Below are 24018 nucleotides of genomic sequence, written 5' to 3' on the forward strand. Positions count from 1 at the left end.
TAATTCTCCTCAACAAAGACTGAACAAAGAGAGAACACTTTCAGAAAAAGTGAAAAAAAACTCAATAGGGGAGGCTCCTGTGTGCCACCTGGGCTGGCTAAGGAAATTCAGTGACCACAGAGGCACAGAGAAAGGAGAGCAGGAAAGGATGTGTGCACAGGTGCCTGCACAATACTGTTGGCGGGGATACAGTGAAGGAAAGTGCAATATCTAAAGGGTACTCACTCAGTCTCAGGTGTCCACCCTACACTGGCACATCATGGGAGTCAGGGCTACTATGATCTTTGCACCCGAGCTCCCTTCCTTCCTGCACCCAGAGCCCAGCCTTGGAGTGTATGCATGTTCATCCAAAAGCTGGTGACCTGTCAGATCTTGACAACCAATAATCTGCAAAATACAGAATAAAGCAAACTAGAAAGTCAATAAATTAGCAGGGCCAGTCTTATGCCACAGCGGGTAAAGCTGATAATTGCAACACCTGCATGCCACATCCGAGAGCCAGTTGGAGTCCCAGGTGCTCTGCTTCCAATCCAGCTCCTTGCTAATGTGCCTGGGAAGGCAGTGGAAGACAGTCCAAGTACTCAGGTCCCTGAGCCCAGAGGGGGACCTGGATAGACCTCCTGTATCTGTAGCCATTTAAGGAATGAACTAACAGATGGAATTCTTGCTTTCTTTCTCTGCGTGTCTGTCTTTCAAATAAAATAAGTGTAACACAACTTTTAGAAAGAAATGCAACATGTTTGTATGAGAAGACTCTCCTTCTGTCATAGCTTTTCAAAAATAAATAAGTAAATCTCAACAAAAAAATTTCCACTTAGTTGTAGATTACACTACTCACATAAGAAGAGGTATATGCTTTGCAGAACCCCAGTAAACATGGAAATACAAGCACCTTTTTCTAGAATCATTAGCAATGTCAGGGGGATGCCACAGAGCTTGAAATCAAGCATGGTCTTTCCAAGACTAGGATGCTGTGAAGCACACAGGTCACACAGCCAGGGCCCAGAGGTGTCCCCATCACCCTGTGGTTCTCCAGCAGAGGCATGGCAGTCATGGCTAAGCTTCCTTCTTTCACCAGATTCTGGTCAAACAGTGCCACTGGGTTGACTGGGAGATGACTTCTAGGAAGCACATGGCACTGTCTCCCTGGTGGCCATGGAACCACATAGGAACAGATTCCAAAAGACAGGTGTCTCGGATGCTAACAAACTGAGCAGACCTCAGGCTAATCAGATACCTTTGTACCTCGCTCCGCTGGCTGGACTCATTTATCACTCTGAACCTTTGAATGCCCAGGGTTCATGATTATACTTTGTGGTTGGAAAGTTATTTGTATTTGGAATAAATACATCTTCCTCAATTATTTGTCTCTTCTCCACAGATATGACAGTACAAGGGGTAAGGAGGCTATGATGAATACAAGCCCATGATAAAAATATGGCTGTAAAAGAAATGTCAACAGCTTTTTATCTGCAACACTAGACATCCCGTGGATAAATCAAAAGAAGCATTTTGAAAGCTTCCATGATCTCCCATCATAGGCTGGCAACAAATGGCTCTCAGACAGAACACACTTGAAGTACATGTTAATCTGGCATCCCAGTATTGCTCTACATGCCTCTGCCTAACCCAGAATAGAACCCACCATGATTGCTTTTAAAACTCAAGCAACTCTTATCCTGAGCATGTATTCTATTCCAAGGACTTTTTCTCACCCTAGGGGAAAAGGTGAATAAGACAGACAGAAGTGGCTACCTTTGTGTTTTGCCTGTCCCCACAGGGAGCACCACGTAATGCAAACGGACATGGAGGATAGATGCCATGTGCTGTGAACAAAAGCAAAGCACGCATCTCTAGGTAGGACCAGTGGGTCAGTGAGTGCCTTTTCTTTCACATCCCCAACCACCCCTTGGCCCTCCACAAGACTCACTTTTAGCTGAGTAACTTGATCTTGTACCACCTGTCCTTCCTTGTATGGCTAGAGAGAGGAAAGTTACAGGGGACCACTGCTTGTCTCTATCTCATTTATTACGGTACAAAATGCAATGAGGTATTGCATACCTGATTCATTTGATGGATATATCCATTAGCTTTCTGTGCCTGCTGTAGAAAATTGTCCATTAATACAATGCACGTGTGTTCTCTGAGAGCTCCTATAGCCAGGAGTCTGACTTCAGCCTCTCTAGGCTGGAGCTGCAGGCAGTGCTCCCTCCACAGGGAGTCATGCCTGTCACAGGTCCCCTCCAGCAGCTCCCGCCCACTGGCACAGTAGGGCTGTGGTGGCCCCACTCCACCATCTCCATGTCCCCTCCTCTCTCTGGACTACACAGGGCCTTCTCTGTGTCTATCAAATCTCTCCTTCTCAGCCATTGCCTGGTGGTATTCTGGATCCATCCAGATAACCCAGGGCAGTCTGTTCTTCCCAAGATCCTTGGTGTGATCACATCTGAAAAGCTGCTTTTCCAATTTACAGTCACATTTGCAGGCTCCTGAGATGAGGTGTCTGGGGTCCGTTTGTCTACTTACCGCAGCATCCTTACACAGCCAGCCTTCTCACCCGCTTCCTTCACTGCTAACTCCATCTCCTGCCTGCTCAAATTACTTCAAGCTTTGCAAGGAGCCTCATGAGTCAGGCTCACATGCCAACACACAGGTGCACTACAAACCCATCAGCCGAATCTCTTATTTGCCTTTGAGATAGTCTTCAACTGAAAGCAAAATACACACCCTGAATTTTTTCTGCCACATCCCCTGGGGAAAATCCTGGAGGCCATTCCACAGACCGCACAGAGAAGTACAGCCTGACCACAAATTGGGCTCTGCCCTCCCTCCTCCAAAAGTGGCTTTTTTTCACAGTGCAGTCAATGCCAAGTTGCCACCTGCCTGAGCCGTCCCTTTTGCTAAACTTGACTTTGCCTATTGCACAGGCCATGAGCACCCATGTCCCTGCCCCCAGGAGTGGGGCTGTAGCTGTACCTGCTGAACGCGTGAGCAGCATGCTGAGCCCACAACACCAGTCACAGCCAACATGTGCAGCTATTTGGGTTGGCGCTGTGCCAGGTACTGGCTTTACACACTGCAGAACTCCCGAGTGGTTCTGAATGAGAGCAAATTGTCTCATCCATGCACTAGCCCAAGAGCCAGTCACTGTCAGCACTTCAGGATTTGCAGGCCATGTAGTCTCTGTCCTGTAGGAATGTTCAATTCTATCATGGTAGCCTGAAGACATTCCTCATCCACAGTGTGTTGCTTATATGACTTGCTGGCAGCTTCTGAAGCTTGGCTGTGAAGGCCAGAGTTTGCCCCACGTCCAGCGTGGGGATGTCCTGGCACCCTACCCGATGCCTCACAATAGAGACTTCCAGCTATTCCTGACCCAGCATGGGCATCAGCACTATTTCATTTTTGGCCTGACCTGTCCCCTGCTCTTGTTAGCTTCTTCCTGTGTGGGTGCTGATACTGCAAAGCCAGCTGCTCTGTTGGCTAAGAACTCCGGGGAGGAGAGGATGGATTAGTATCTGAGAGTAGTTCTATGGATTTCTCTTTGGTGCGCCCTCTGCTCTCCCCGACTTAATCCTAGGAATTCTAGCTGCTCTGATCTCCCCAGATTTTCAGTTCCAACTTCTCAAATCAGATTCCTGTATGCTGTATGCTCAGTTTTCTTCTCTGCACCTGCTGGACACTCAAGAAGGGGCAGCTGCAGGGCTCATCCTTAAAATTCAGTCCTCTGGGGCCCGGCAGCATGGCCTAGCGGCTAAAGTCCTCACCTTGAACATGCCGGGATCCCATGTGGTCACCGGTTATAATCCCAGCGACCCCCACTTCCCATCCAGCTCCCTGCCTGTGACCTGGGAAAGCAGTCGAGGATGGTCCAAAGTCTTGGGACCCTGTACCTGCATGGGAAACCCAGAAGAGCTCCTGGCTCCTGGCTTCAGATCGGCGCAGCATCAGCCGGCCGTTGCAGTCACTTGGGGAGTGAATCATCAAACAGAAGATCTTCCTCTCTGTCTCTCCTTCTCTCTGTATATCTGACTTTGCAATAGAAATAAATAAATCTTAAAAAAAATTCAGTTCGCTGTAGGTGGGGACTGTTTGGGGGAGCGCTTTAAGTGGGAGGCTACTTCTGGCCCCTCGACGCACACTTAGCCTGAAGACGCCAAAGAATAATGATGTTTATTGAAATCACCTGGACAGAGTTTAGGCCCTTGCTTCTGTTTTCTACCCAGAGATGTTGATGGCAACTGATCTAGGGTATGGGCTTGGCACCAGTGTTTCGTTAAGAAACTCCTAGTCCACACTAATGGGCTTCCAAGATTGCAAACTATTGGGCTCCCTGGTGACCCTTCAAGGGAAGTGAAGGTGTTCCCATGGCAAGGCAAGGTTCTTGAACTCTGCAGTTGGAGGCCTAGGTTTCTTTTTCTTAGGGACCTCAATAATGACCGAACTCAAGCAATCCTGCACAGATGGTGATCAGTTGATGGACTCTGCTAGCAAAAACTGTTGCACTTCATCAAATTCTCTCTAGTTCCTTGGAGCTCAATACATATTTGCAGCTTGGATCAAAAACAAGCAAACAAAACACCAAAATCCCCCCAAATCCCCAAACAAAAAATAAGTCTGGTTGATTGTAGCAATGATTACAACACAGCATGTAATCAGTTAAATAGCTAAGCTTAAAAAATCCTTCCTAGATTGATTTTAACAAATGTTCTCCACAGAGTGCAGGATTTATTATGCTAATAATCGTTTATGGCTTAATTGCTTAACAGCTAATTAAAAGTACTGTGATGTTTGGAGGGTATCTGATGGAGCATGATTTTGCATAATTTATTTCATGATGTTAATAAGTGAACTACATACAGCAATACCTTCCTGATGGCCAGATGAGTTTAGCTCATGATCTCCAGAGCCTGGCACCAAAGACACATTAACCGAGTTCAGAACTTCCCTTCGTTAACAAGAGACTTGGGTTTGCGTTGAGATGGGCTTGGCTGAGGTCTTTGTTCCCTTAACTCTAGCCAGAAGGCACGGCTCTTGATGTTCTAACAAGAATCTAGCTGGGCCTCTTCCATAGACTGCAGTTGTTGATGCCACACAAACTACCTGTGCATGTCCTGAAGGTTTTCTGGGGAAGAAACCATGGGACCAACAGACTAGGACAGGAGAGAGAGCACGGCCTCTGATCAAATCTCTGTGTCATATCCCTTGTCTCTTCTAGGAATGCATCTTCCCTTATCTCATAACCTTTCCCAAGAATCCTCAAAGGCACCCGTACCCACACACCCCAGAAAGGAATCATGCCGGAAGGACAGGAACGGCTGTTGCTCCACAAATCTTCTCTGTCCCTGATGGAGAGTGCAAGAACAGCTCAAGAGTGGGGTGGCAGGTTGCGTGCACACACGGCTGCTAACCCCTCCTCTGCCTGTCCGTGCAAGCTCCTCCTTTCATCGAGAGGGTGGGTCTGCACCTCTCACCTTTAGATCTGGGCCACGCCTGAGACAGCCTTTGGCTCACAGACTAAGGTAGAATGGGGGCTGTCAAACTTTGGAACTTGGGCTTGCAGAACTTGAAGCAATTCCTGGAGAGTTCAATGATGCAGACATGTGGAAAGAGAGAGAGAGAGAAGGCGGCCCCAGTGGGCAAGAGACACAAAGAGACCCAGCCAACTTCAGGCATTCCAGGTCCAACAGTTCAGAGTCAAGGATATATGTATGCACATGGCTGATCTCTCACATTCAGGTGATTGCCCCAGGAAAAACCATGTGAAACAGGCAGGAGTCACTTTCTGACAAACCCTGCCCAGCAAGAAAATGCTTCTTGGAGTTTTCAGCCACTACATTCTGGATTTGTCATCTGGCAGGCTATAGCAGAGACAAGTAGAACAGCATGACATGCCAGTGTTAGCCACAGAGGCCTGCAAAAGAATTTCCACCCAAAATCATAATGCAAAAATCCATAAATGCATCAACTTCAAATATTTATGCTGTTGACCAATTTATTTGTCATAGGTATTCCAGTTGCCAGGAATATATGACTTTTCCCATCAGGATAAATAAAATGTAGAATAGTGTTGGTTTTCGGCTTGAGAAGTTGCACAGTAAGCAAAAAGCACAGGCAGGTGTGTCTTCTACGAAGCTCAACTCAGAGTAACCTGATGGATACAGGTGGAAACAGAGTGTTTGGCCGAAGGAATGGGAGTGATATCGCCTACTACTGAGTAGAGCAGTAAGAGCATCCGTGCGGTACCATTTTCCCCTTTCCTCTTTCCACAAGACAGCACAGCTCAGATAAGGACAGTACTGCTCCTTCTAGAGTAATTAAAATAATAGGTATGACGGGGTTGGCGTGGTGGTAATAAGCTAATCATCTGCCTGTGGCACCGGCATTCCATACTGGTGCTGGTTCATTCCTGGCTGTTCCACTTCCAATCCTGCTCCCTGCTTGTGGCCTGGGAAAGTAGTGGAGGATAGCCCAAAGCCCTGAAGCTCCTGTAACCATGTGGGAGACCCAGAAGAAGATACTGGCTCCTAGCTTCAAGTTGTCTCAGCTCTGGCTGTGGCAGCCATACGGAGAATGCAACAGTGGATGAAGATCTGTTTTTCCAATAAAAATAAATTGTTAAAACTACTAGGTATAGATACATACCTAACAATATAATTGCATATGACCACAGATACAATATATGCATATGGTGATCTTAACTGGAAGAAATGTGACAGTCTAACAGCAGAATCCAACACAGCCAGTGCATTTAAGCTTGGCTGCCATGTAAGGACACAGCAGGGCTTGGTTTAGTTATCAACAAATGAGTTTGTTCTCAGTTGTAGGGTCTGGACATGAAAAAGCTCTTCCCACATCCCTAAATGGAGAGCTGGGCCAGTCCGAAGCTGGGAGCCAGGAGCTTCTTCTGGGTCTCCTCTGTGAGTGCGCAGACCCAAGGACCTGGGCCATTCTCTGCTGCTTTCCCAGGTGCATCTACAGGGAACTGGTTCAAAAGAGGAACAACCAGGTATCCATAGAGGACGCAGGTGCTGCAAACTGACGGTCAGACTGCTACAACACCATGCTGGTCCCTCACGGACTTCTTGAAGATACTCCATAAACATGGGTTTAGCATGTCTTTGCACCAAAATAAACTCTTCTTTTTTAATGTATTTGATGGGGGCTGGTGCTGTGGTATAGCGGGTAAAGCCACCATCTGCAATGTAAGCATCCCGTTTGGACACTGGTTTAAGTCCCAGCTGCTCCACTTCTGAGATTCATATCACTGATAATACACCTGACAAAGCAGCAGAAAATGGTCTGTGTCCTTGGGTCCCCGCCTGTATGAGAAACCCAGATGAAGCTCCTGGCTCCTGACTTCAGACTGGCCCAGCCCTTAGTGCTGCAGCCACCTGAGGGGTGACCTAGCAGGTAGAAGATCCCTCTCTGCCTCTTCCTCTCATTCTTCCTCTCTCCTCCACCCTCTCTGGATGTGCATGTAGAGGATGATTTCAGGCACAAACAAACCTGCTGCCTCCTCCTCCGTGACTTTTCTTCCTGCCTGCTCCCGTCAGCCCAGTCTTTCCTGATCCACACATCTTTTAGATCTCATTGCAAACAACAGGAACGGGTCCCAAGGCCCCGCTCAGGTGTCCAGCCCTTCTGAAGACACAGCACAAGGCCGTGGTAAGGCTGCAGCACACAAGCAGTGAGTGCTTTGCGTTCACACCACATTCTGCCTAACACACTTTGCAAGCCATTCACTCCCCACTGCATGCTGCACAGTGCAGCTGGCTTCCCAGATGCCCAACGAACAGGTGATGACTTCAACACTGCACAAAAGAAAGTGTCCTGAAGAAAACACTCCTGCTGGCTACACTCTGTTCCTCTGGTGGGAAAACTTGATGTATACAGGAGCTGCGGGGCAGAGCAGTCAGATGTCAGAGCTACAGTCTCCCACATGTCAGCCCTTGACTGCACACAACCCTATTCCTTCTGGCTGCAACCGCCAAATTACAACTCGGGAGAAAAATGTAATTATATTCCTGCAGGCCAAGGACAGCAACAGAAAATACTCCAACTACAAATAAAGCGATAAGAGATAAACCAGGATTACCCATGATGCAGAGCTCATCCAAAATATGCCAGAACTGTTATCAAAATGATTTCACATTTGTTGTTTTCTGTTCTGCAGTTTAAAAATAGTCGGCCTCAGCCTAGTTGAGGCATACAACTTTGGGTACAGTTGTTTGTGCTTCCGTGTGCACTCACTAACAAGGTTGGCTGTTCTGGCACATGCACACGCCTGGATCCCCACCTTCACACTGACAGTTTCCACTATGTCTTCCAGGAAGGGTTTTTAGTGAAGTGACCCAAGGAAATTGCCAAAGGCTTGTTTGTGGGCTCAGGATCTTGAAAGATTCTAACTGACCCATTTGCACTTTGGGTAAGATAATGATTATGGTGGCTTCTTTGTGTCTCAGTTCTCTGGGGATTAGAGCTCAAACAAGCACACCCAACCAGAGCACACAGGGGAAGCACGAGGTGAGGGGCTCAATGAAATAGCCCTCCTTGAGACCCAGTGGGTGAGTAGATGCAGATGTCCACGTTAGGACCTCGTCAATGGCTTTGCACACTTTCATTTTGTCCTGAGGAATTTGGGGGGAGAAAGCAGTGGACCTTAGTGTTCCCAGCCAAGAATCAACAATATCAGACTGGACAATGTAATTAGCCCGTGGCCCTCCCTGGAGGAAGCCCAGGGCTCTACAGAACTCTAGCGGCCTTTAAGGACATCACTGCACTCAACAGAAGACGTCAATCATGCTTTCGTGTCAGGATGTTCTCAATGGATGCTTCTGTTTAGGGGGAGGAGAAAGACAGCACCTCCGGGCAGAGAATGACAGGAACCAGGGAACAGCAGCTCTCAGATCCCAGCCTCACACCAGCACGAGAAGGAGAGGTTGAATGCCAGGGCAAGGACTCTGGAGTGATTCCCTTGACTACTGCAGCTGTGAGTTGCAACAACCCCCCGAATCCTGTAGAAATGAAGGGGTGCTGGTGAGGCACCCAGAGCTAGCCCAGATCCATCAGCATACAGGGGGAGGGGAGAAGCTGCACCTGACAAGCAACTTGACCTAACTCAAGATGGAAGTTGGTCCCAAGAAGGGACCTGCAGGCCATCAAGGCCATTTGGAAGGTAAGAGAATTTGCAAAGAGGGCTCTTGGTGAAGGGGGCAGTTGGAAGTGCACTGGCTGTGGGTACAGTCACAGGAGGAAATGAAGGGACCCTTAGGATCCTTCCCCAAATGCCACAGAGAGTTGTCAGTTCCAGGTCATGATTGTCGGTCTGGTGAAATCATGAACACCTCTGAACCCACAGGTTCTCATGCTCATTGGCTGGTCTAGAAGGCAAGTCGTGTCCAGGTATTGCTCATGTTCCAGGAACCGCAGCCAGAAGGGGGTAGTGGATCCACCTCCTAAGGATCAACAAATGCAGAGCCCAAAGAGTAGGAAGCCTACTCAGAAGGTTATTAATCTTGTGAGATCTCTCTCTCTCTCCTGCATCCTACCTTGTGCATAATGAGCTTAGGAAACAGCGTGAAGGGAGAGGACAGAAGCTGACCACAGCCCACACAAGGTAGCCAGACCCCTTGCTAAATCAGCCATGGCTAGGAAAAGAGAGACTGAACACTCAAGTTTTGATTCTCTAGTATTCTTCAGGCCCAGCAATTCTATTTTTTTAAAAAAAGATTCATTTATTTTTATTGGAAAGGCAGATATACAGAGAGGAGGAGAGACCTCAACAGCTGCAACGGCCGGTGCTGCACCGATCTGAAGCCAGAAGCTTTTCTGGGTCTCCCATGCGGGTGTAGGGTCCCAAGGCTTTGGGCCATCCTCGACTGCTTTCCCAGGTCACAAGCAGGGAGCTGGATGGGAAGCGGGGCCACCAGGATTAGAACCAGCGACCATATGGGATCCCGGCGGTGAGTGCAGGGCAAGGACTTTAACCACTACACTATCACGTCGGGTCCAGGAATTCTATTTATTAAAACAAGATGATGGGGGCAAGTCTTTGGGGTAGAGGTTAAGACACCATTTGGCTTTCCTGCATCCCATATCAGTGTGCCTGAGTTTGAGGTCCTGCTCCAAATCAGATCTAGCTTCCTGCTGACGCACACCCTAGGAGGCAACAGGTCATGACTCAAGTGTTTGAGTCTCTGTTATCTTCGTGTAGGACCTGGATTCAATTCCAGCTCTTGGCTAGGGCCTCAGACTAGGTCCCCACTGTTGTGACTGCTTACTGGGTGAGCTAGTAGATAGAATATCTCATTCCTCTATCTCTGCTTTTCAAGTCTGTGAAAATAAATAAAAATAATTTTTAAAAAACAGGACAGTGTTTTGAGACTGAAAGTAGAACTTCTGATTAGTTCTGAGTTACTGCAAAAGTCAAAGGGTATGACAAAGTTTATACTTCAGAGGAGGGCATGGACCCAAATTGTTCCTATGTGCAGGACTCCTGGACACAGCTTGGCAAGGCAGTAGACTAGGGCAAAAGATGTGCACATCTGCACACAGTGTTGGGACAAGGTTCTAAGAAACCTTGGAGGCCGCTCCAAGTGATACCTCTCAAGTAGCCCGGATTAGGACAAGCATGGGACTGCGTTCAAATACACCCGCCAGCTGGGTGACCTCAGTTTCTTCAGCACCTTAGCTTCTGCCCCCCAGTCCCAAAGCTATTGTGAGCAGAGTGGGAAATAAACAACCCAAAGCCACCCAGTGTAACAGCAGGCATGATGTGACTGCTCCACGAGGCTCTTATGTCTTTCCTTGCCCCTTTCCTATCCAGTGGGTCTCTACACTGACCTGGCTGAAGGGAGAAAGTCCCATGGATTCACAACTCCACCTGGAGCCGCGTGCTTCCCAGTTCCAATAGGGGGGAACCGCCTAAGGCCTTGCTTCCTAATGCTCAGGAGAACACAGTCTAAACTCCTCTCCCTGCGCCCCTTCACCACTGGACGGAGTGAGATGAACGCTGGTGGATGAAGACACGTGTCTCCTACCCAGTGTCGTGGACCAAAGGCAGACAGAGCTGTACAATACACCAAACCCTTCCAAAACTCCGCAGAGCCAGGGCCCAAAGGCACAATGGGGATTTCATTCTAGAAATCACGAAGTAGACCCCTTTGTGGTAATGAAGCCTTTCCTAAATAAATGTCCTTAGCCAGATGTATTTCTTCAGTACAAATGAGTCAAGAGGGGAACACGATTAGTCAAGCCGGCCATGCTCTAGTTCCCAGGTAGCAGGCACCCAGTCACACAACCTGCAAGGATCAGTTACACACCCCTGCAAGGCTCAGCCTCCCCCATCCTCAGGTGTCCTGTTTTTAAGATTTACTTTGTTGGGGCCTGGCGCGGTGGCACAGTGGTTAAGGTCCTCGCCTTGCACGCCCGGGATTCCATATGGGCGCCGGTTCTATCCCGGCAGCCCCGCTTCCCTTCCAGCTCCCTGCCTGTGGCCCGGGAAAGCAGTCGAGGACGGCCCAAAGCTTTGGGACCCTGCACCCGCGTGGGAGACCCGGAAGAGGCTCCTGGCTTTGGGTCGGCATAGCATCGGCCGTTGCACTCACTTGGGGAGTGAATCATCGGACGGAAGATCTTCCTCTCTGTCTCTCCTCTCTGTATATCCGCCTTTCCAATAAAAATAATAAAAATAAATCTTTAAAAAAAAAGAATTATTTTGTTGGTCTGAAAGGCAGAGTCAAAGTGAAAGAGAGGGACACAGAGAGAGGTCTTTCTTGTACTAGTTCATTCGCCTCATCACCAGGGTGGGTGACAAAATAAGGATCCAGGAACTGCAGCTGCATCTCCCATGCAGGTGACAGGGGCCCAAGCACTCGGGCCATCCTCCACTGCTTCCCCAGGGCGTCAGCACAGCACAAAGGACTCTTTCCAGAACTCCTATGAGACAGTAGTGTCACAGTCAGTGGGCTAACATGAGGTGCCACAATGCTGGTCCCTGACTCCTTGTTGCTCTTTATTGCTTTTTCTAAACTGGTAAACATCTAAACTTGAAGCTTGTGAGGCCAAAGGAAATGTTGCAATTTATAATGCCTGAAAATAGCAACATGTTGGGCAAACGTAACGTCCCTTTTGGGAACTCCATTCCAAACTCTAAAATCCTTCAATCATTCAAAACAAACATGCCAGAAGTTTCTTCGATCAGGCATTGTCTCAGACGGAGTCCTTGTGCACCGTGGTTAAACACAGCTACCTCGATTCTACGGAACATGAGAAGCAACGTGCGTGGCCCGCAACGCTGCATCTGATTTCTGATTCTCAACTTGAATGCTAAAGACCTGACTGTGGCCGAGGCCATGATTTGACTTCTAAGGGATATTTTTTTCTCAACACTGAATCACATGAGGTCAATAAAAGCTGCACGTCTAATTTTAACATCCTTCCAGTGGGCGGACTTCATTAGTTTCATAAACAGAGACCAGGAACAAAGTGAAATATTAACTTTCTAGAGACTTCAAAGTGATTATGTGTAGGGAGAGACAAAACCAAAGGGAATATTTATAAATGACGATTATAAAGTTGAGCCAGACATTTCGTTGTGGAGCCGTGACTGATGCTAGCGCTACAACCTGTCCCGCAGGCAATGAAAACAGCTAACCTACCGCGCAGCCTGGACAGACTCATTTCCATGCGTGTCGAAGGAAATTATGCAGGAAACAAAATCCTCCGGTTTCCAAACCGTTGCTGTTAAGAAACCCATCGATTCTCATAGGCTGAGCTTTGAATCCACAGACTACACACAGACTAGCAACCTTCCCTTCTTCGGGGTCTGCAGGCTTCCAGCTTGGGTCATCTGTTTTACCGATGGCCTTGGCGGGGCGGAGGTTGCAGTGGTAAAGTCTCACTGCTCAGACGGCTGTGTCTGGCCACCGACAAAGCTAAGGGTGCCATGCTTCTCTCCATCTTAAAGTTTCTACTTATTTATTTGAAAAGCAAAGAGACAAAGAGACAGAAAGATCGCTCACCTGCTGGTTTACTCCCCAAAGGTCTACAATAGCCAGGACTGGAACAGTACAAGCCTGGAACTCAATCTATTCTGGCATGTGAGTGGCAGGAACCCAACTACCTGATCCAGCACTTGTTGCCTCACAGGGTCTCCACAGGTAGAAGCTGGGATGGGGAGTGGAGCCAACACTCAAACAGGAGCACTCTGAGAAGAGATGTGTGAACCCTCAGCAGTGGCTTGCCTGCCTTTCCATGTGCTTTTGGAAAGATTTCCAGGAAATGTTGCACAATGATAAGAATCTACTTCACTAGAGTTTATTAACATTCTTTCACATACTGCCTTAATTTTACTTAAGTACACTTAATTCTTAAGAAGTCTACAAACACCTAAGAAACTTAAAAAAGTTCATGGGAAGTAGAATTAAGAGATGTTTGCTTTGGTGTAAAACCCTGACAGCCATGCATGGTTTGTTTTTCATGGGCTGTCTGGGGACACTCCTGTTTCTGCAGTGCCTGGAGGCGCAGGACAAAGCAGTGCATCCCGAAGTGGTGTGGGCGTTACTTCCGCTAGGCTGCCTAGAAAGCTAGACACCACATTCCTGCTCACCGCAGTATACCCCGAGTGCCCCCACTTCTGATTCAACAGCACCACCTTGAAGAAGGATGCCTCTGCTGTCTTAATAACAGCAACAAGCAGGGGGCAGGGAATGAAGGACGGATGGTGGGGATGGTGACCAGCTGGCGGGTGAGTGCCCGGGCTCCTGGATGTCAGCAGAATTGCACCCTCGCCCAGCTCAGAGCAAAGTACAAGCTGCTGTAGGAACATGCAGGAAATGCTAGGCTGTAGACAGCTCCATCAGAGGCTCAGGCGAGGTGCCAGGCACTCAGACCCACTTCCCAGCCCAAACTCTAATTTCTGTCATATTCAGCCACGCAGAATCAGGGCAAAAAACTCCCCTCCTAACCATCACCTTGAGAGTCTATTGTGTTTCACAAGCCCTAACCGGATCCTGAGCCCCACCCCGAACCTGATGGCATGGCCAAGGAAATGAGAGCCCTCAGACCAGCCTTGGCTCACCAAACTTTCTCTGGGATCAGGGGTAGATGTGACTCCACCAGAAGCTGAGAATTTTGAAACAGGGAGGGGAGGAGCTCTGGGTGGCAAAAATGACAGTCCTGGGCCCGGCATGGTGGCCCAGTGGCTAAATCCTCACTTTGCATGTGACGGGATCCTATCTGGGTGCCGGTTCTTGTCCCAGCTGCTCCACTTCCCATCCGGCTCTCTGCTTGTGGCCTGAGAAGGCAGCGGAAAACAGTCCAGAGCTTTGGGAGGCTACATCCACGAGGCAGACCAGGAGGAAGATCCTGGCTCCTGCCTTCAGGTCAGCTCAGCACCAGCCATTGTGGCTACTTGGGGAGTGAATCAGTGGATAGAAGATCTTCCTCTCTGTTTCTCCTCCCTTCTGTATATTTGACATTCCAATAAAAGTAAATTAAAAAAACAGTTGCTGACACAGCATCTGCTGCATGTGCTAGAAGTTACCTGCAGGTGTCTTACAGAAGTATGTGCAGAGGTCCCGTGTAGATCCTGTGCCAGCCGCTTCCTACAAGGGCCTTGAGTACTAGAGAAGGGTGCGGCGGGAGAGGGCTCTGGAACTCACGCCCCAGTGGTCTTGAGGCGTACCTATATATCTCAGAATCACTGGACACCTGCTTTCAAGGTGAGTTCTGCTGTCCACCCCTGCTGACAGCCACTGGAAAGAGCTGTGAGTCTAGGATGGGGACACACTGTGTGAGCTGGATCTCACATAATATTACAGATTTCTTCCTCTCTGAGAGGTCTCCCACTTACTGGTTCATTCCTCAAATGGCCGCAACAGCCAGGGCTGGGCCAGGAGCATCCAGGAACTCTGGTCTTCCCAATGGCCACTGGGAGTCCCAGCTATCTGCTGCAGCTTCCCCAGGCACATTATCAGGGAGCTGGGTCAGAAGCAGAGCTGCCAGGATGCCAGCCAGGTGCTCTGACAATGGGATGCCAACACTGTAAGCAGAGCTCTAACCCACTGCACAGTAATTCTGGCCCTCAGAACCATCTTGGCTCCTCAACTCCCTGCCTGGGCTCTGTGGTGTGGACACAGGTCCTAGGGGACAGCGTGCAGCCCTGCCCTGCCAAAGGTGATCAGAGCAGCACAAAGATGCTTCTTGAACATCTCCCTGCCCATAGCCAGCTGTGTCCATCCCAGCAGGCTCCCTTTCCATCCTCCGATGCCTGCAGCAGCCATGGTCCCTGGAAAATGATTCACTGCTGGGAGGGTGGCGGTGTGGAGAGCTTGTCAGAGTTGATGGTACCAAAGCTAAACTCACTAACAGCCTCTTCCACAACTGACATCACAGTTAATCTGAGAGAAACGGGCATGGGCTAAGTCAGAGTCCAGTGTGTTTGGGACACCCTGCGTTCATCTGAAGAGGCTGCACAAGCACCCTCTCTCATGCCATGTACCTCTGTGCAGCTGGCACACCCCCTGCATCTCAGACCAAGCAATCCGGTGGCACAGGTTGAACACATCTGTGGAAGCCCATTAAGCCAGATGGTAAGAGACTTGCAAACATGTAGAAACAACACCAACAGTCTCAATGCCTTGTCTCAATTTGGAAAATTGGATTATTTCCACCCAAATAGATTACTGACACTGACCCATAACCGGGCTCATTATTATTATGTTTAAGGGATTTGACAAATAGATTTTTCTCATGTTTACTAATATAGTAACTATTGCTAGGGAAAATCTACACACATGAAAGCTCTTGGAGAGGAGGAGGATCCTGAGACTCAGATGTCTGAGTTTCCATGGACAAGAATCCTGGCGAGTCCGATTCCAGGGGTTCCTCTTTCACTTAAAGGTCCCAGGATGTCTCAGCAGGCCACACGCTAAGCAAAAGAGCTTAAACTGCACAAAAGACTCGCCCCGGCCACTGCATGCCAAACCATGGCATAGCCTGGTCTGTGCTATAAAGCCCACGGCCACTGGGACTACGCAACGGGTTCAATGACCAGAATTGGTTCTTGCTTCTTACTCGGACAACTGTTGGGTTGGATCCTCTGACATCACCTTCCTGCAACTCTCCTGGCAGCCACAAGATGGCACCGCTGCATAGAAAACAGCACAGGCTGCACTTGTTTGCCAGATTGCAGAGGAGGATGGTTCAGGAAGCTTTGCCCCAGTTTAACATCTGCACACACGTTACTGTTAGTCCCTGTAAAGCCACTCCTTTGGGAGACCCTTCCCACGGGAGCCTCCCATGCTACATGAGCCACCAGCTAAAATATGATCCTCCCTTATCCCCTCCCTCCTCTGGGGACCTCTCTCTCCACTGTGGGAGACCATACTCTGTAATCACCAATGAGAGACTCCACTCTAGCTCTGAGCAGACCCCAGGAGCCCTCCTGCCTCCCTGGCTGCTCTTCCTGCCAATGAACCCCGGCTGCATGCATCTTCCATTTCCTGGCTGCTGGGACACCCTCTAGACAGAGTGTGGCCCCAATTCATTTCTACCTCACCAGCCTACACAGTCACACAAGCCTGGGCCATCTGAGCTCCCAGGTAACTCCTGAGCAGTAGACCATGGTATTCTACCCAGGCCTTTAAGCTGACTCTCCAGGCTCCAGCTTCCCAGGAGGCCGCAGGAAGTCCAGCCCTGCAGAGCAAGACCCTTCCTTGGGGTTGAATTTGGAGCCATTTCTTGCAGCTTTTAAAGCCACCCAACCATGGCACAGTCCATCAGCGCTGGGACACCCTGCAGCATCAGCATCTGCCCCTAACTGGTGGGCTCCAGGGGAAGAAGGTGACAGGTTTATCCAGTTCTACAACCCCAGTGTGCCTGTGTCAGAGCCACCTGAGCTAGGGCACCGGGTGAGAGGCCCCCACTCTGCACTCTGCCCCCCCAGTTTCTGATCTCAGGGTCGAGGCCCAAGACTGCATTTCCATCCAGTCTCCCAGGTGCTTCTCCAAGGACACACAACTTGAGACGCCCAGGTTTAGACAGTGGCTTGGTGCCTATCACCAAGCTGACATGCTAAGATGCTGACATGCTAAGGGGAAAAAATGGGGGGAGGTATCAGCAAGGTTGAGGGTCCCTGAACAAGGCTGGGGAGAGACAGGCCCTGTCTGTGCAGAGGGCTGCAACTGCTGTGTGCCCTGCCAAGGCTGTGGCACATCTTACTCAGGATGTGTGTTCACACGTATCCACTCCCACGGGTGCAGTCATGACATGACTGTTCTCTCCTCACTGGGTTTCTGAATGGGATCCTACATTTAGCCCAGATCCCAACTCAAAGCCTAGAGAACAGGATGGGGAGCAACTGGCCCCCCGACACTCACCTCTCACACACCTGCTATGCCCTCCCCGCGACGCCCACAGGGTCAGCTCTTGCACCCTCCCACTGATAGTCTATAATTTCACAAGAAAAAAAAAGATGCAAAATTTACCCCCTCCTAATTTATGCAAATGATAAGTGCAAGGGAGCTTTCTGAAACATCATAGACGTGCATATAATGAAAAAGTTCTTTAAAAATGAAACTCATCTGCTAACTGCATTTTCCCACAAGACATGTGATGTACCTCGTGCTGTGTATTCTATGTCAAGTCGCTTCTCCTTGCGACTGAATGACTTGGGGACAGCTCCCCATATCAGCCCATGGGGGGATGGGGATTCTCATTCCATTCCTAGGGACGCGTGCTGCTCCTTCACATGGACGGGCCTCACCCACTAAAGCAGCTCTGAACGGACATTTTCCAACTTGTGCTGTGGTACAGATCCAGCAAGATACACAATCTGTTAAAATACACCATGGGTTCAGGTCCCCAACCGGGAAAGCCAAGAGCTGAACTGCTCCAAGTCTGACAATCCTGCAGCAGTTCAGGTGTTAGGGATGCTCCACCTGTGAGGTCTCCGATCAGATTCCAGAATATAAAAAGCATCCGACGCAGAAACACAATGGGACCCAGGCTTTTGGTCAAGGGCTACCAACCTACACCTTCATTCGCGTGCTTTTATTCTATCAGAGATACAAATGTTTTCCCCAGAAAAAAATATTTGTATACGTGCACTTTGACACAGCAACCCGTGTTGATTTGATTCAAGGGCATTTTCGGGAACTGTGTTGACCCTACATTTGACTTGCTGGGTATACTATATAAGGGAAGTTGAATCAGCCAAGCCACACATTTTCCAAAGTGGATCGTGTTCGAGTTACAAGACTTGTTAGTGCCAACTGACCTGACCTGGACCAAACCAAGGACATTTTTTGAAAATAATAAGGACAGCCAGGACATCATGAGGACCGGCATCTCAGGAGATGGATGAGGCCCTGAACTGGGCACGAGGAAGCTTGGGTAGCATTCCTTGCCCTGCCATTGTGACTTCCTCCATAAAATGGAGTGGTGATTCGTGCCCTGCAGACAGCAGAACATTGTTGTGGGAATAAAATGGAAGTGATTTCACGTGTGGGCAATCTGTAACCCATAAAAGTCTGAAACGATGTTTAAATCCTGCTGTCACCTCACACAGCACCGCTCCTGAAGGTTGGTGGAATAAATTCTAAAATATACCCCCATGAAAGAAACTGGCATGGGCCATGACCATTTTAATGAAGTGCACCAAATGGTGACTGTTATACACCATAAAGTAAAACCAATTACATAAACAATCAGGGAATAACTCGCTATTGGCTTAAACCATGATGGCTGGTGTTTTTCTTTTTACTGTTTGCATCCTACCCAGCTTCCCGCCTCATCTACAATTATTAAAAGCAAGTTCACTGCCAACTACCTTGACAGGAGATCCCGTCTGGGAACCACTTACATCTGATGGGGGCAGGGACTATCTTTTGCTAATTAACACCTCGAATATTCTTGGATCCATGGCTAACCCAGTCTCCGTGGATTTACTTGGAAATAATCAATAACATAAATGGGCCCACGATGTTTAAGTATTCTGGGGCCACCGAGGCAGGAATGTCTGGATTTGAGGAATATTAAAAAACTCACCCACTGAGCTCATTACCCCTTCAGCCCACGCTGCTTCCGAAGCAGACAGCTACGGCGGGTTCCTTCCCATCCACCCCTTCTACCCTTTCCAGTCTCTGCCACCTCTTTCTCAGTTCCTGCCGCCATGGCAACAGCCCACTGACCTGGCCTTAGGGGAAACAGCCTCTCTGGCAAGACTTAGACTTTTAATAATTCCCCGTGTCAATACTGGTCAGAGGAAAATGGATGGATTTGCACCAAGTTACTTAACAAACCTAGGAACACAACAGCAGCCGCCAGCAAGTGTCCAGACCCCATGCCCAGAGCCTCCCCTGGGAGCCCCAAACATCACACCATTAGCATGTGAGACATCCATGCCACGGGTACCTGCTCATCATGCTGCCCGCCCCCTGCAGTGTTTCCTTTATTCATTGCCCTACAAGGGTAAAAGTTTGTGCGGTTCTTCATCCCAAGGGATCAATAATCTGTTCATTTCCTCCAAAATACATTTTTCTCCCCCCTGAAAACATTGTCCATTTATTAGGAGGGAGCAGAGAGAGCTGCCAGCTACAGGGGGGTCACCCCTCAAACGCCTGCAACACATCTGACACAGGGAGGTAACATCTTTCACCAAAGAACGCTGTTCATATCCGCGGCCTCCCGGCTCATGTGGCCTTTGGATTCATTTTGGAAATGATCACTAAACAAAAGGATGAAACACCCTTGAACATTTCAAACTGCAAGGCTGTGTTTGGGTTTGAGAAATACAAATCAATGGATTGGGCTGGGAGACTGGAGCTGGGAACTCTGGCCAGCTTCCCCACGTGGGCGGCAGGCCCCCCAGGGTCAGAATGAGGAGGCTGAGGGGCGGGTCCAGGCTGTGCACAGGTGCTCTGCGTGGCATGTGGGGTCTTACCCACTAGACTTATTTTGAATGTGTGCATATGAACACATGCATACTGTTGCACAAGTTTCCTGTTGGGAGGACGTCCAGGCATCCCTGTTTCTTCTGACCGCATTTCCAGGCCCCCAGGAGCATCAGTTCCCATCCCACCACACACGGGCACTCACTCTGCCCGCCTCCTCCCCGTGCGATGTCCTGCTAGGCGGCCCTGCCCCTAGTACCAGATTCCCTTCTGGGTGGCACCACTCTTTGACTCAGAAATATAAACACTGCTGGAGAGATTTATTTTGCAATTCATCTCATGTGGTGTCAGAGCCGGGAAGGTCAGCTTCCAGATTTTTCTATTTTAAATGACTTTGGAACCAATTCTGCAAACAGACTCTTGTCTGGCCTGGCACACACTCTGTGAGCTGGGACTCAGGTCCTTGGCTCTCTTTTGTTAAAATGTCAACCATCAGAAACTCCACTATCTCCCAAATCACTTGTTTGTAAAAGAATTAAACAGGTGCCATGGAGACACTGGGGATAGGAAGAGAAAACAGCAAATTATTTTTTCATGGACCAGCTGCTCGACGCATGTGGTTCCTGAGAAGGCTCTTCTCCACAAGGCCATGAAGCTCAATGAGCCCATCAATCAGGACCCTCTCCCTTCAAGCCAACAGGACCCAGCTGCCACACTCGCCAGGTCTTTTTGGGAACCCTCCAGGTCAAGGCCAAGGCCAGATCGGCCATCCTGAGCTGCCCTGCCTTTGCTGTTCCAACAGGACAGCAGGTCAGCCCACTCCAATTCCGGTAAGAACCAACTACCGCCAGAAGGTGTCGCACTTGCCGCTCATGTCCGCTGTCCCAGTGCAACCTTAGCACCGGGCCGGGGCTGATGGAGCAGCCGGGTCCTGATTCATACAGTGGGAAGCAGACACCACAGTACCAAAGTAAATGGGACCAAACGGGGGCACATCCAAAAAGAAACCTGCTCATGGTGTCTGGGAAAGAAACAGCGACACGCTGGAGAGGGGTTTCAGAAATCCCTAGCCATTTCCAGCTTTCACTCATCTTGCTCACACATAACACGCTCGGGGAGGGGGTGTTCCAAACCCAGCAGGGCCAGTTTTCTTAAGCTTCCAGAGATGGGTACAATTACCGCTTATACCTGCCACCCAAACCTGTAAGCTAGGAGAGACAGCCAGACAGACAGGCTGGCCTGGGTTGCACTGACAAGCCGCCGGGATGCCTGGCCTGGGTAGAACCCTCCAGAGACAATCACAAACACGTTTCCCCAAAACGGTTCACCCCAAAATGCAACTCCCAATCCACTCATTCATGAGTCCTTATGGTGCTGCCCGCACACACGTGAGTAACTCAGGACACACAGGCCATGGCCAGCACACACACGGCCTCACCTTCTCCACTCCCGAGTGCCCTTCGTTGCTGACGCTCGTCTTCCTGGATTCGTTTTTAGACCTGCTCAGCCGCCTGGAGACTTTTTCTCGGAGCAGAGTGGCGTAGCCAATGTGCTCGTAGATGGGGTTCGTGGTCATCTTGGAGATGTACTCGGCAGCTTTCGTTTCTATGTACAGCGTTATCAAGCCATCCGTCACCAGGTCGTGAATGGACTCAAACCTCTTCTCCCCCACGAAGTGCTTGCCATCGTGGAAGAGCCGGTAGTTCAAGGTCTGGTTTCCAAACCTGCCACGGTGGGAGGGATGTGGGATGACGACAGTGTTAGAAACAAGCAGACCGGGGACACACATTGCAGCGGCTGACGGCCGCTGAGAACCTGGTCCAACAGCGACGTGATCTCTCTCGTTCAGTCACTGCCGACACCTTCTGAGGAAGGCACAATGAATGTACCCATTCTGCAGTGTAGGCAACTGAGGCTGGAAGACATGGAGTGCCTGCCGGGGATTGCATGTCTGGAGTGAGGCACAGGTGGGGTTTAGCCAACTCTCATCTGGGGGTCATTGGATTCTAGAAATGCCTGAGGCCACCAGGTCGTCGGCATTCTCACTTGCAAAGACCAGCAGGAACTGCCTGATTGACAAAGTTCTTCTGTGTACTCGAAGGAGCCACCCCTTTCAGATGCTGCCTCTGTGTCTGCCATTACCTCATTTAAGGTATGTTCTAGATGTTTTTCCATTGCAACCCAGACAGGTTTTTTTTTTTTTTTTTGAGGTCGCATGGGGTAGGCACACCCTTGTTGGCTGACCTGGGGAGGGGTCCTATTCCAAACACACTTCACATAGGGACCATTGGAAGACAATGGGATTCCAGCATGGGACTCCTTCCCCAATACTTGCAGAACCACAGTGAGGATCAGCCAAAACAATGAAATCTCTGACCAAGGCATGGAAAATGCACTAAATGCAATGCCTCTCCATGGCTGTGATTTTGGGATCACAGTTTCAGGACAGCCCTGCTCTACTGGCTCCGTGGTGTGTAGCGCCAGGGCCAGCTACTGGAGTTCCTGGGTGAGCTCTGGCTGTTGTGGCTATTTCAGGAGTAAAATTGGATGGAAAAACTTTCTGTCTCTTCTCTCTGCAAAGCTTCCTTTCAAATAAAAATAAGTAAATCTTAAAAATATATATATATTTTTGAAGTTAATGCCAGGAAGGTGGCTTACATCACAGTTCTTTAAAATGGGACAAACGTAAGCAACACCACAATGGCACAGCAACTCACCGTAGTGCCAGAGTGTAGCATCCTGGCTGCCGCTGGCTCTCACGCAGGATGTAGGCGCCTTCCACGCCCCCCAGGAGCTCATCAGCCTGCTCCCGGGATATAATCCCGTGAAACCTGTAGGCAAGACCAGTGATGCTCTGAGCAGACCACGTACAAAGTAGGGAGCAGCAAGAGCAGGCAAAGTGTGGTGGGGCTCCCAGAATCTATGGCCCACTCCCTCAGCTAAACATGGAGCAGGGCCGACTACTTACGTTTAAGGGTAATTTGGAAGCACCGCCTGGTACGCCCCAAGTAGGTAATAAGTACTCAAGTAGACAATAAGGATCCAAATAAATAACAAGTACTCAGGTAACAAAATACCCAAATAGGTAAAAGTACTCAATAAGCATTAAATACCAAAATATGCGATAAGAACTCAAATAGATAATAAATACCCCAGTAATCAATCTATACACAGTAACTACACAAATAGGTAATAAATACCCAGACATCAAGTACTTCAATAGATAATGTCTGAATGGATAACAAATGCTCAATTAGAAAATGAGTATCCAAATGGGTAATAAATACTCAAACACAAAACAAGTCCCTACGTAGATGATAAGTACTCAAGTAGACAATGAGTATTCACCCAGGTAATCAGTACTCAAGCAGATGAAAAGTACGAAAATAGGTAATAAGGACTCAAACAGACAGTACCCAAATAGGTAATGAGCACTAAATAGACAGTAAGTACACAAACGGTAATAAGGACTCAAATGAGCAAATACAGGGAAGAAAGTCCGGACCATCTGCTTTTCTTGCAGTGTTTTTGCTCAGTCTAAAAATGAATCAAAATGCTCCTTTTTGAATCATGGGAATGACACAAAGTACAACTGTCAACTGAGCCTTCAGCCCAGACAGAGAGAACTGTGGAATTCCTGACTGCTAACGCGTGCCACTCATTGCCACCAGCTTGGTTCAGGAGTGCTGGCTGTTCGTCCCAGTGGCTGGGTCTCTGCGAAAAGCAGCAGCTAACTGGATATTTGGAGGGCAGGAGTTTCAGGGTATGTCTGGAAAGTGTTCCTGTTGCTCTTCCTGAAGGCAGCATCTATCTCACTTTTCTACCCCTGAAGGGCAGACTGGGGAGGGCTGTGGGCACAGTGGAGCTCCTGTGGGCAGGTGTTCCAGGCCTGCACACTGGGGCTGGGTGCAGAAGGACAGGCCGGCCACCTCCAGGCTAAACAAAGACAGCTGCTCACCCCCCACGTGGGCCTGGAGATCTTGAGGCTTCAGAAGCAGGCGGCTGAAGGCTGGGTGGGGGTTAGGCCAGTGCCGGAACTCTACACACCCGCCGGAGGGCACACCTCTTTCTACGACTACCCAATCTTGGAAGACACTGGGGACTCAATCAGGGAAGAAAT

The 24018-nt window shown here is 49.2% G+C and overlaps 1 protein-coding gene across 1 annotated transcript in view; it reads right to left on the reverse strand.

Moving 5' to 3' along the window:
- The window catches only part of CHN2 (chimerin 2), a 263982-nt gene that overhangs the window by 56597 nt on the left and 183367 nt on the right, over positions 1-24018 (reverse strand). The window contains exons 5-6 of the mRNA XM_040964549.1: positions 22616-22729; positions 21337-21622 (exon numbers count right to left, since the gene is read on the reverse strand). Of these exons, the coding sequence (XP_040820483.1) occupies positions 21337-21622; positions 22616-22729 (400 nt within the window). The remainder of the gene's footprint in view (positions 1-21336; positions 21623-22615; positions 22730-24018) is intronic.

Source organism: Ochotona curzoniae, unplaced genomic scaffold, assembly GCF_017591425.1.
Source record: "Ochotona curzoniae isolate NIBS_2020 unplaced genomic scaffold, NIBS_Ocur_1.0 scaffold_3835, whole genome shotgun sequence".
Classification (NCBI taxonomy): Eukaryota; Metazoa; Chordata; class Mammalia; order Lagomorpha; family Ochotonidae; genus Ochotona; species Ochotona curzoniae.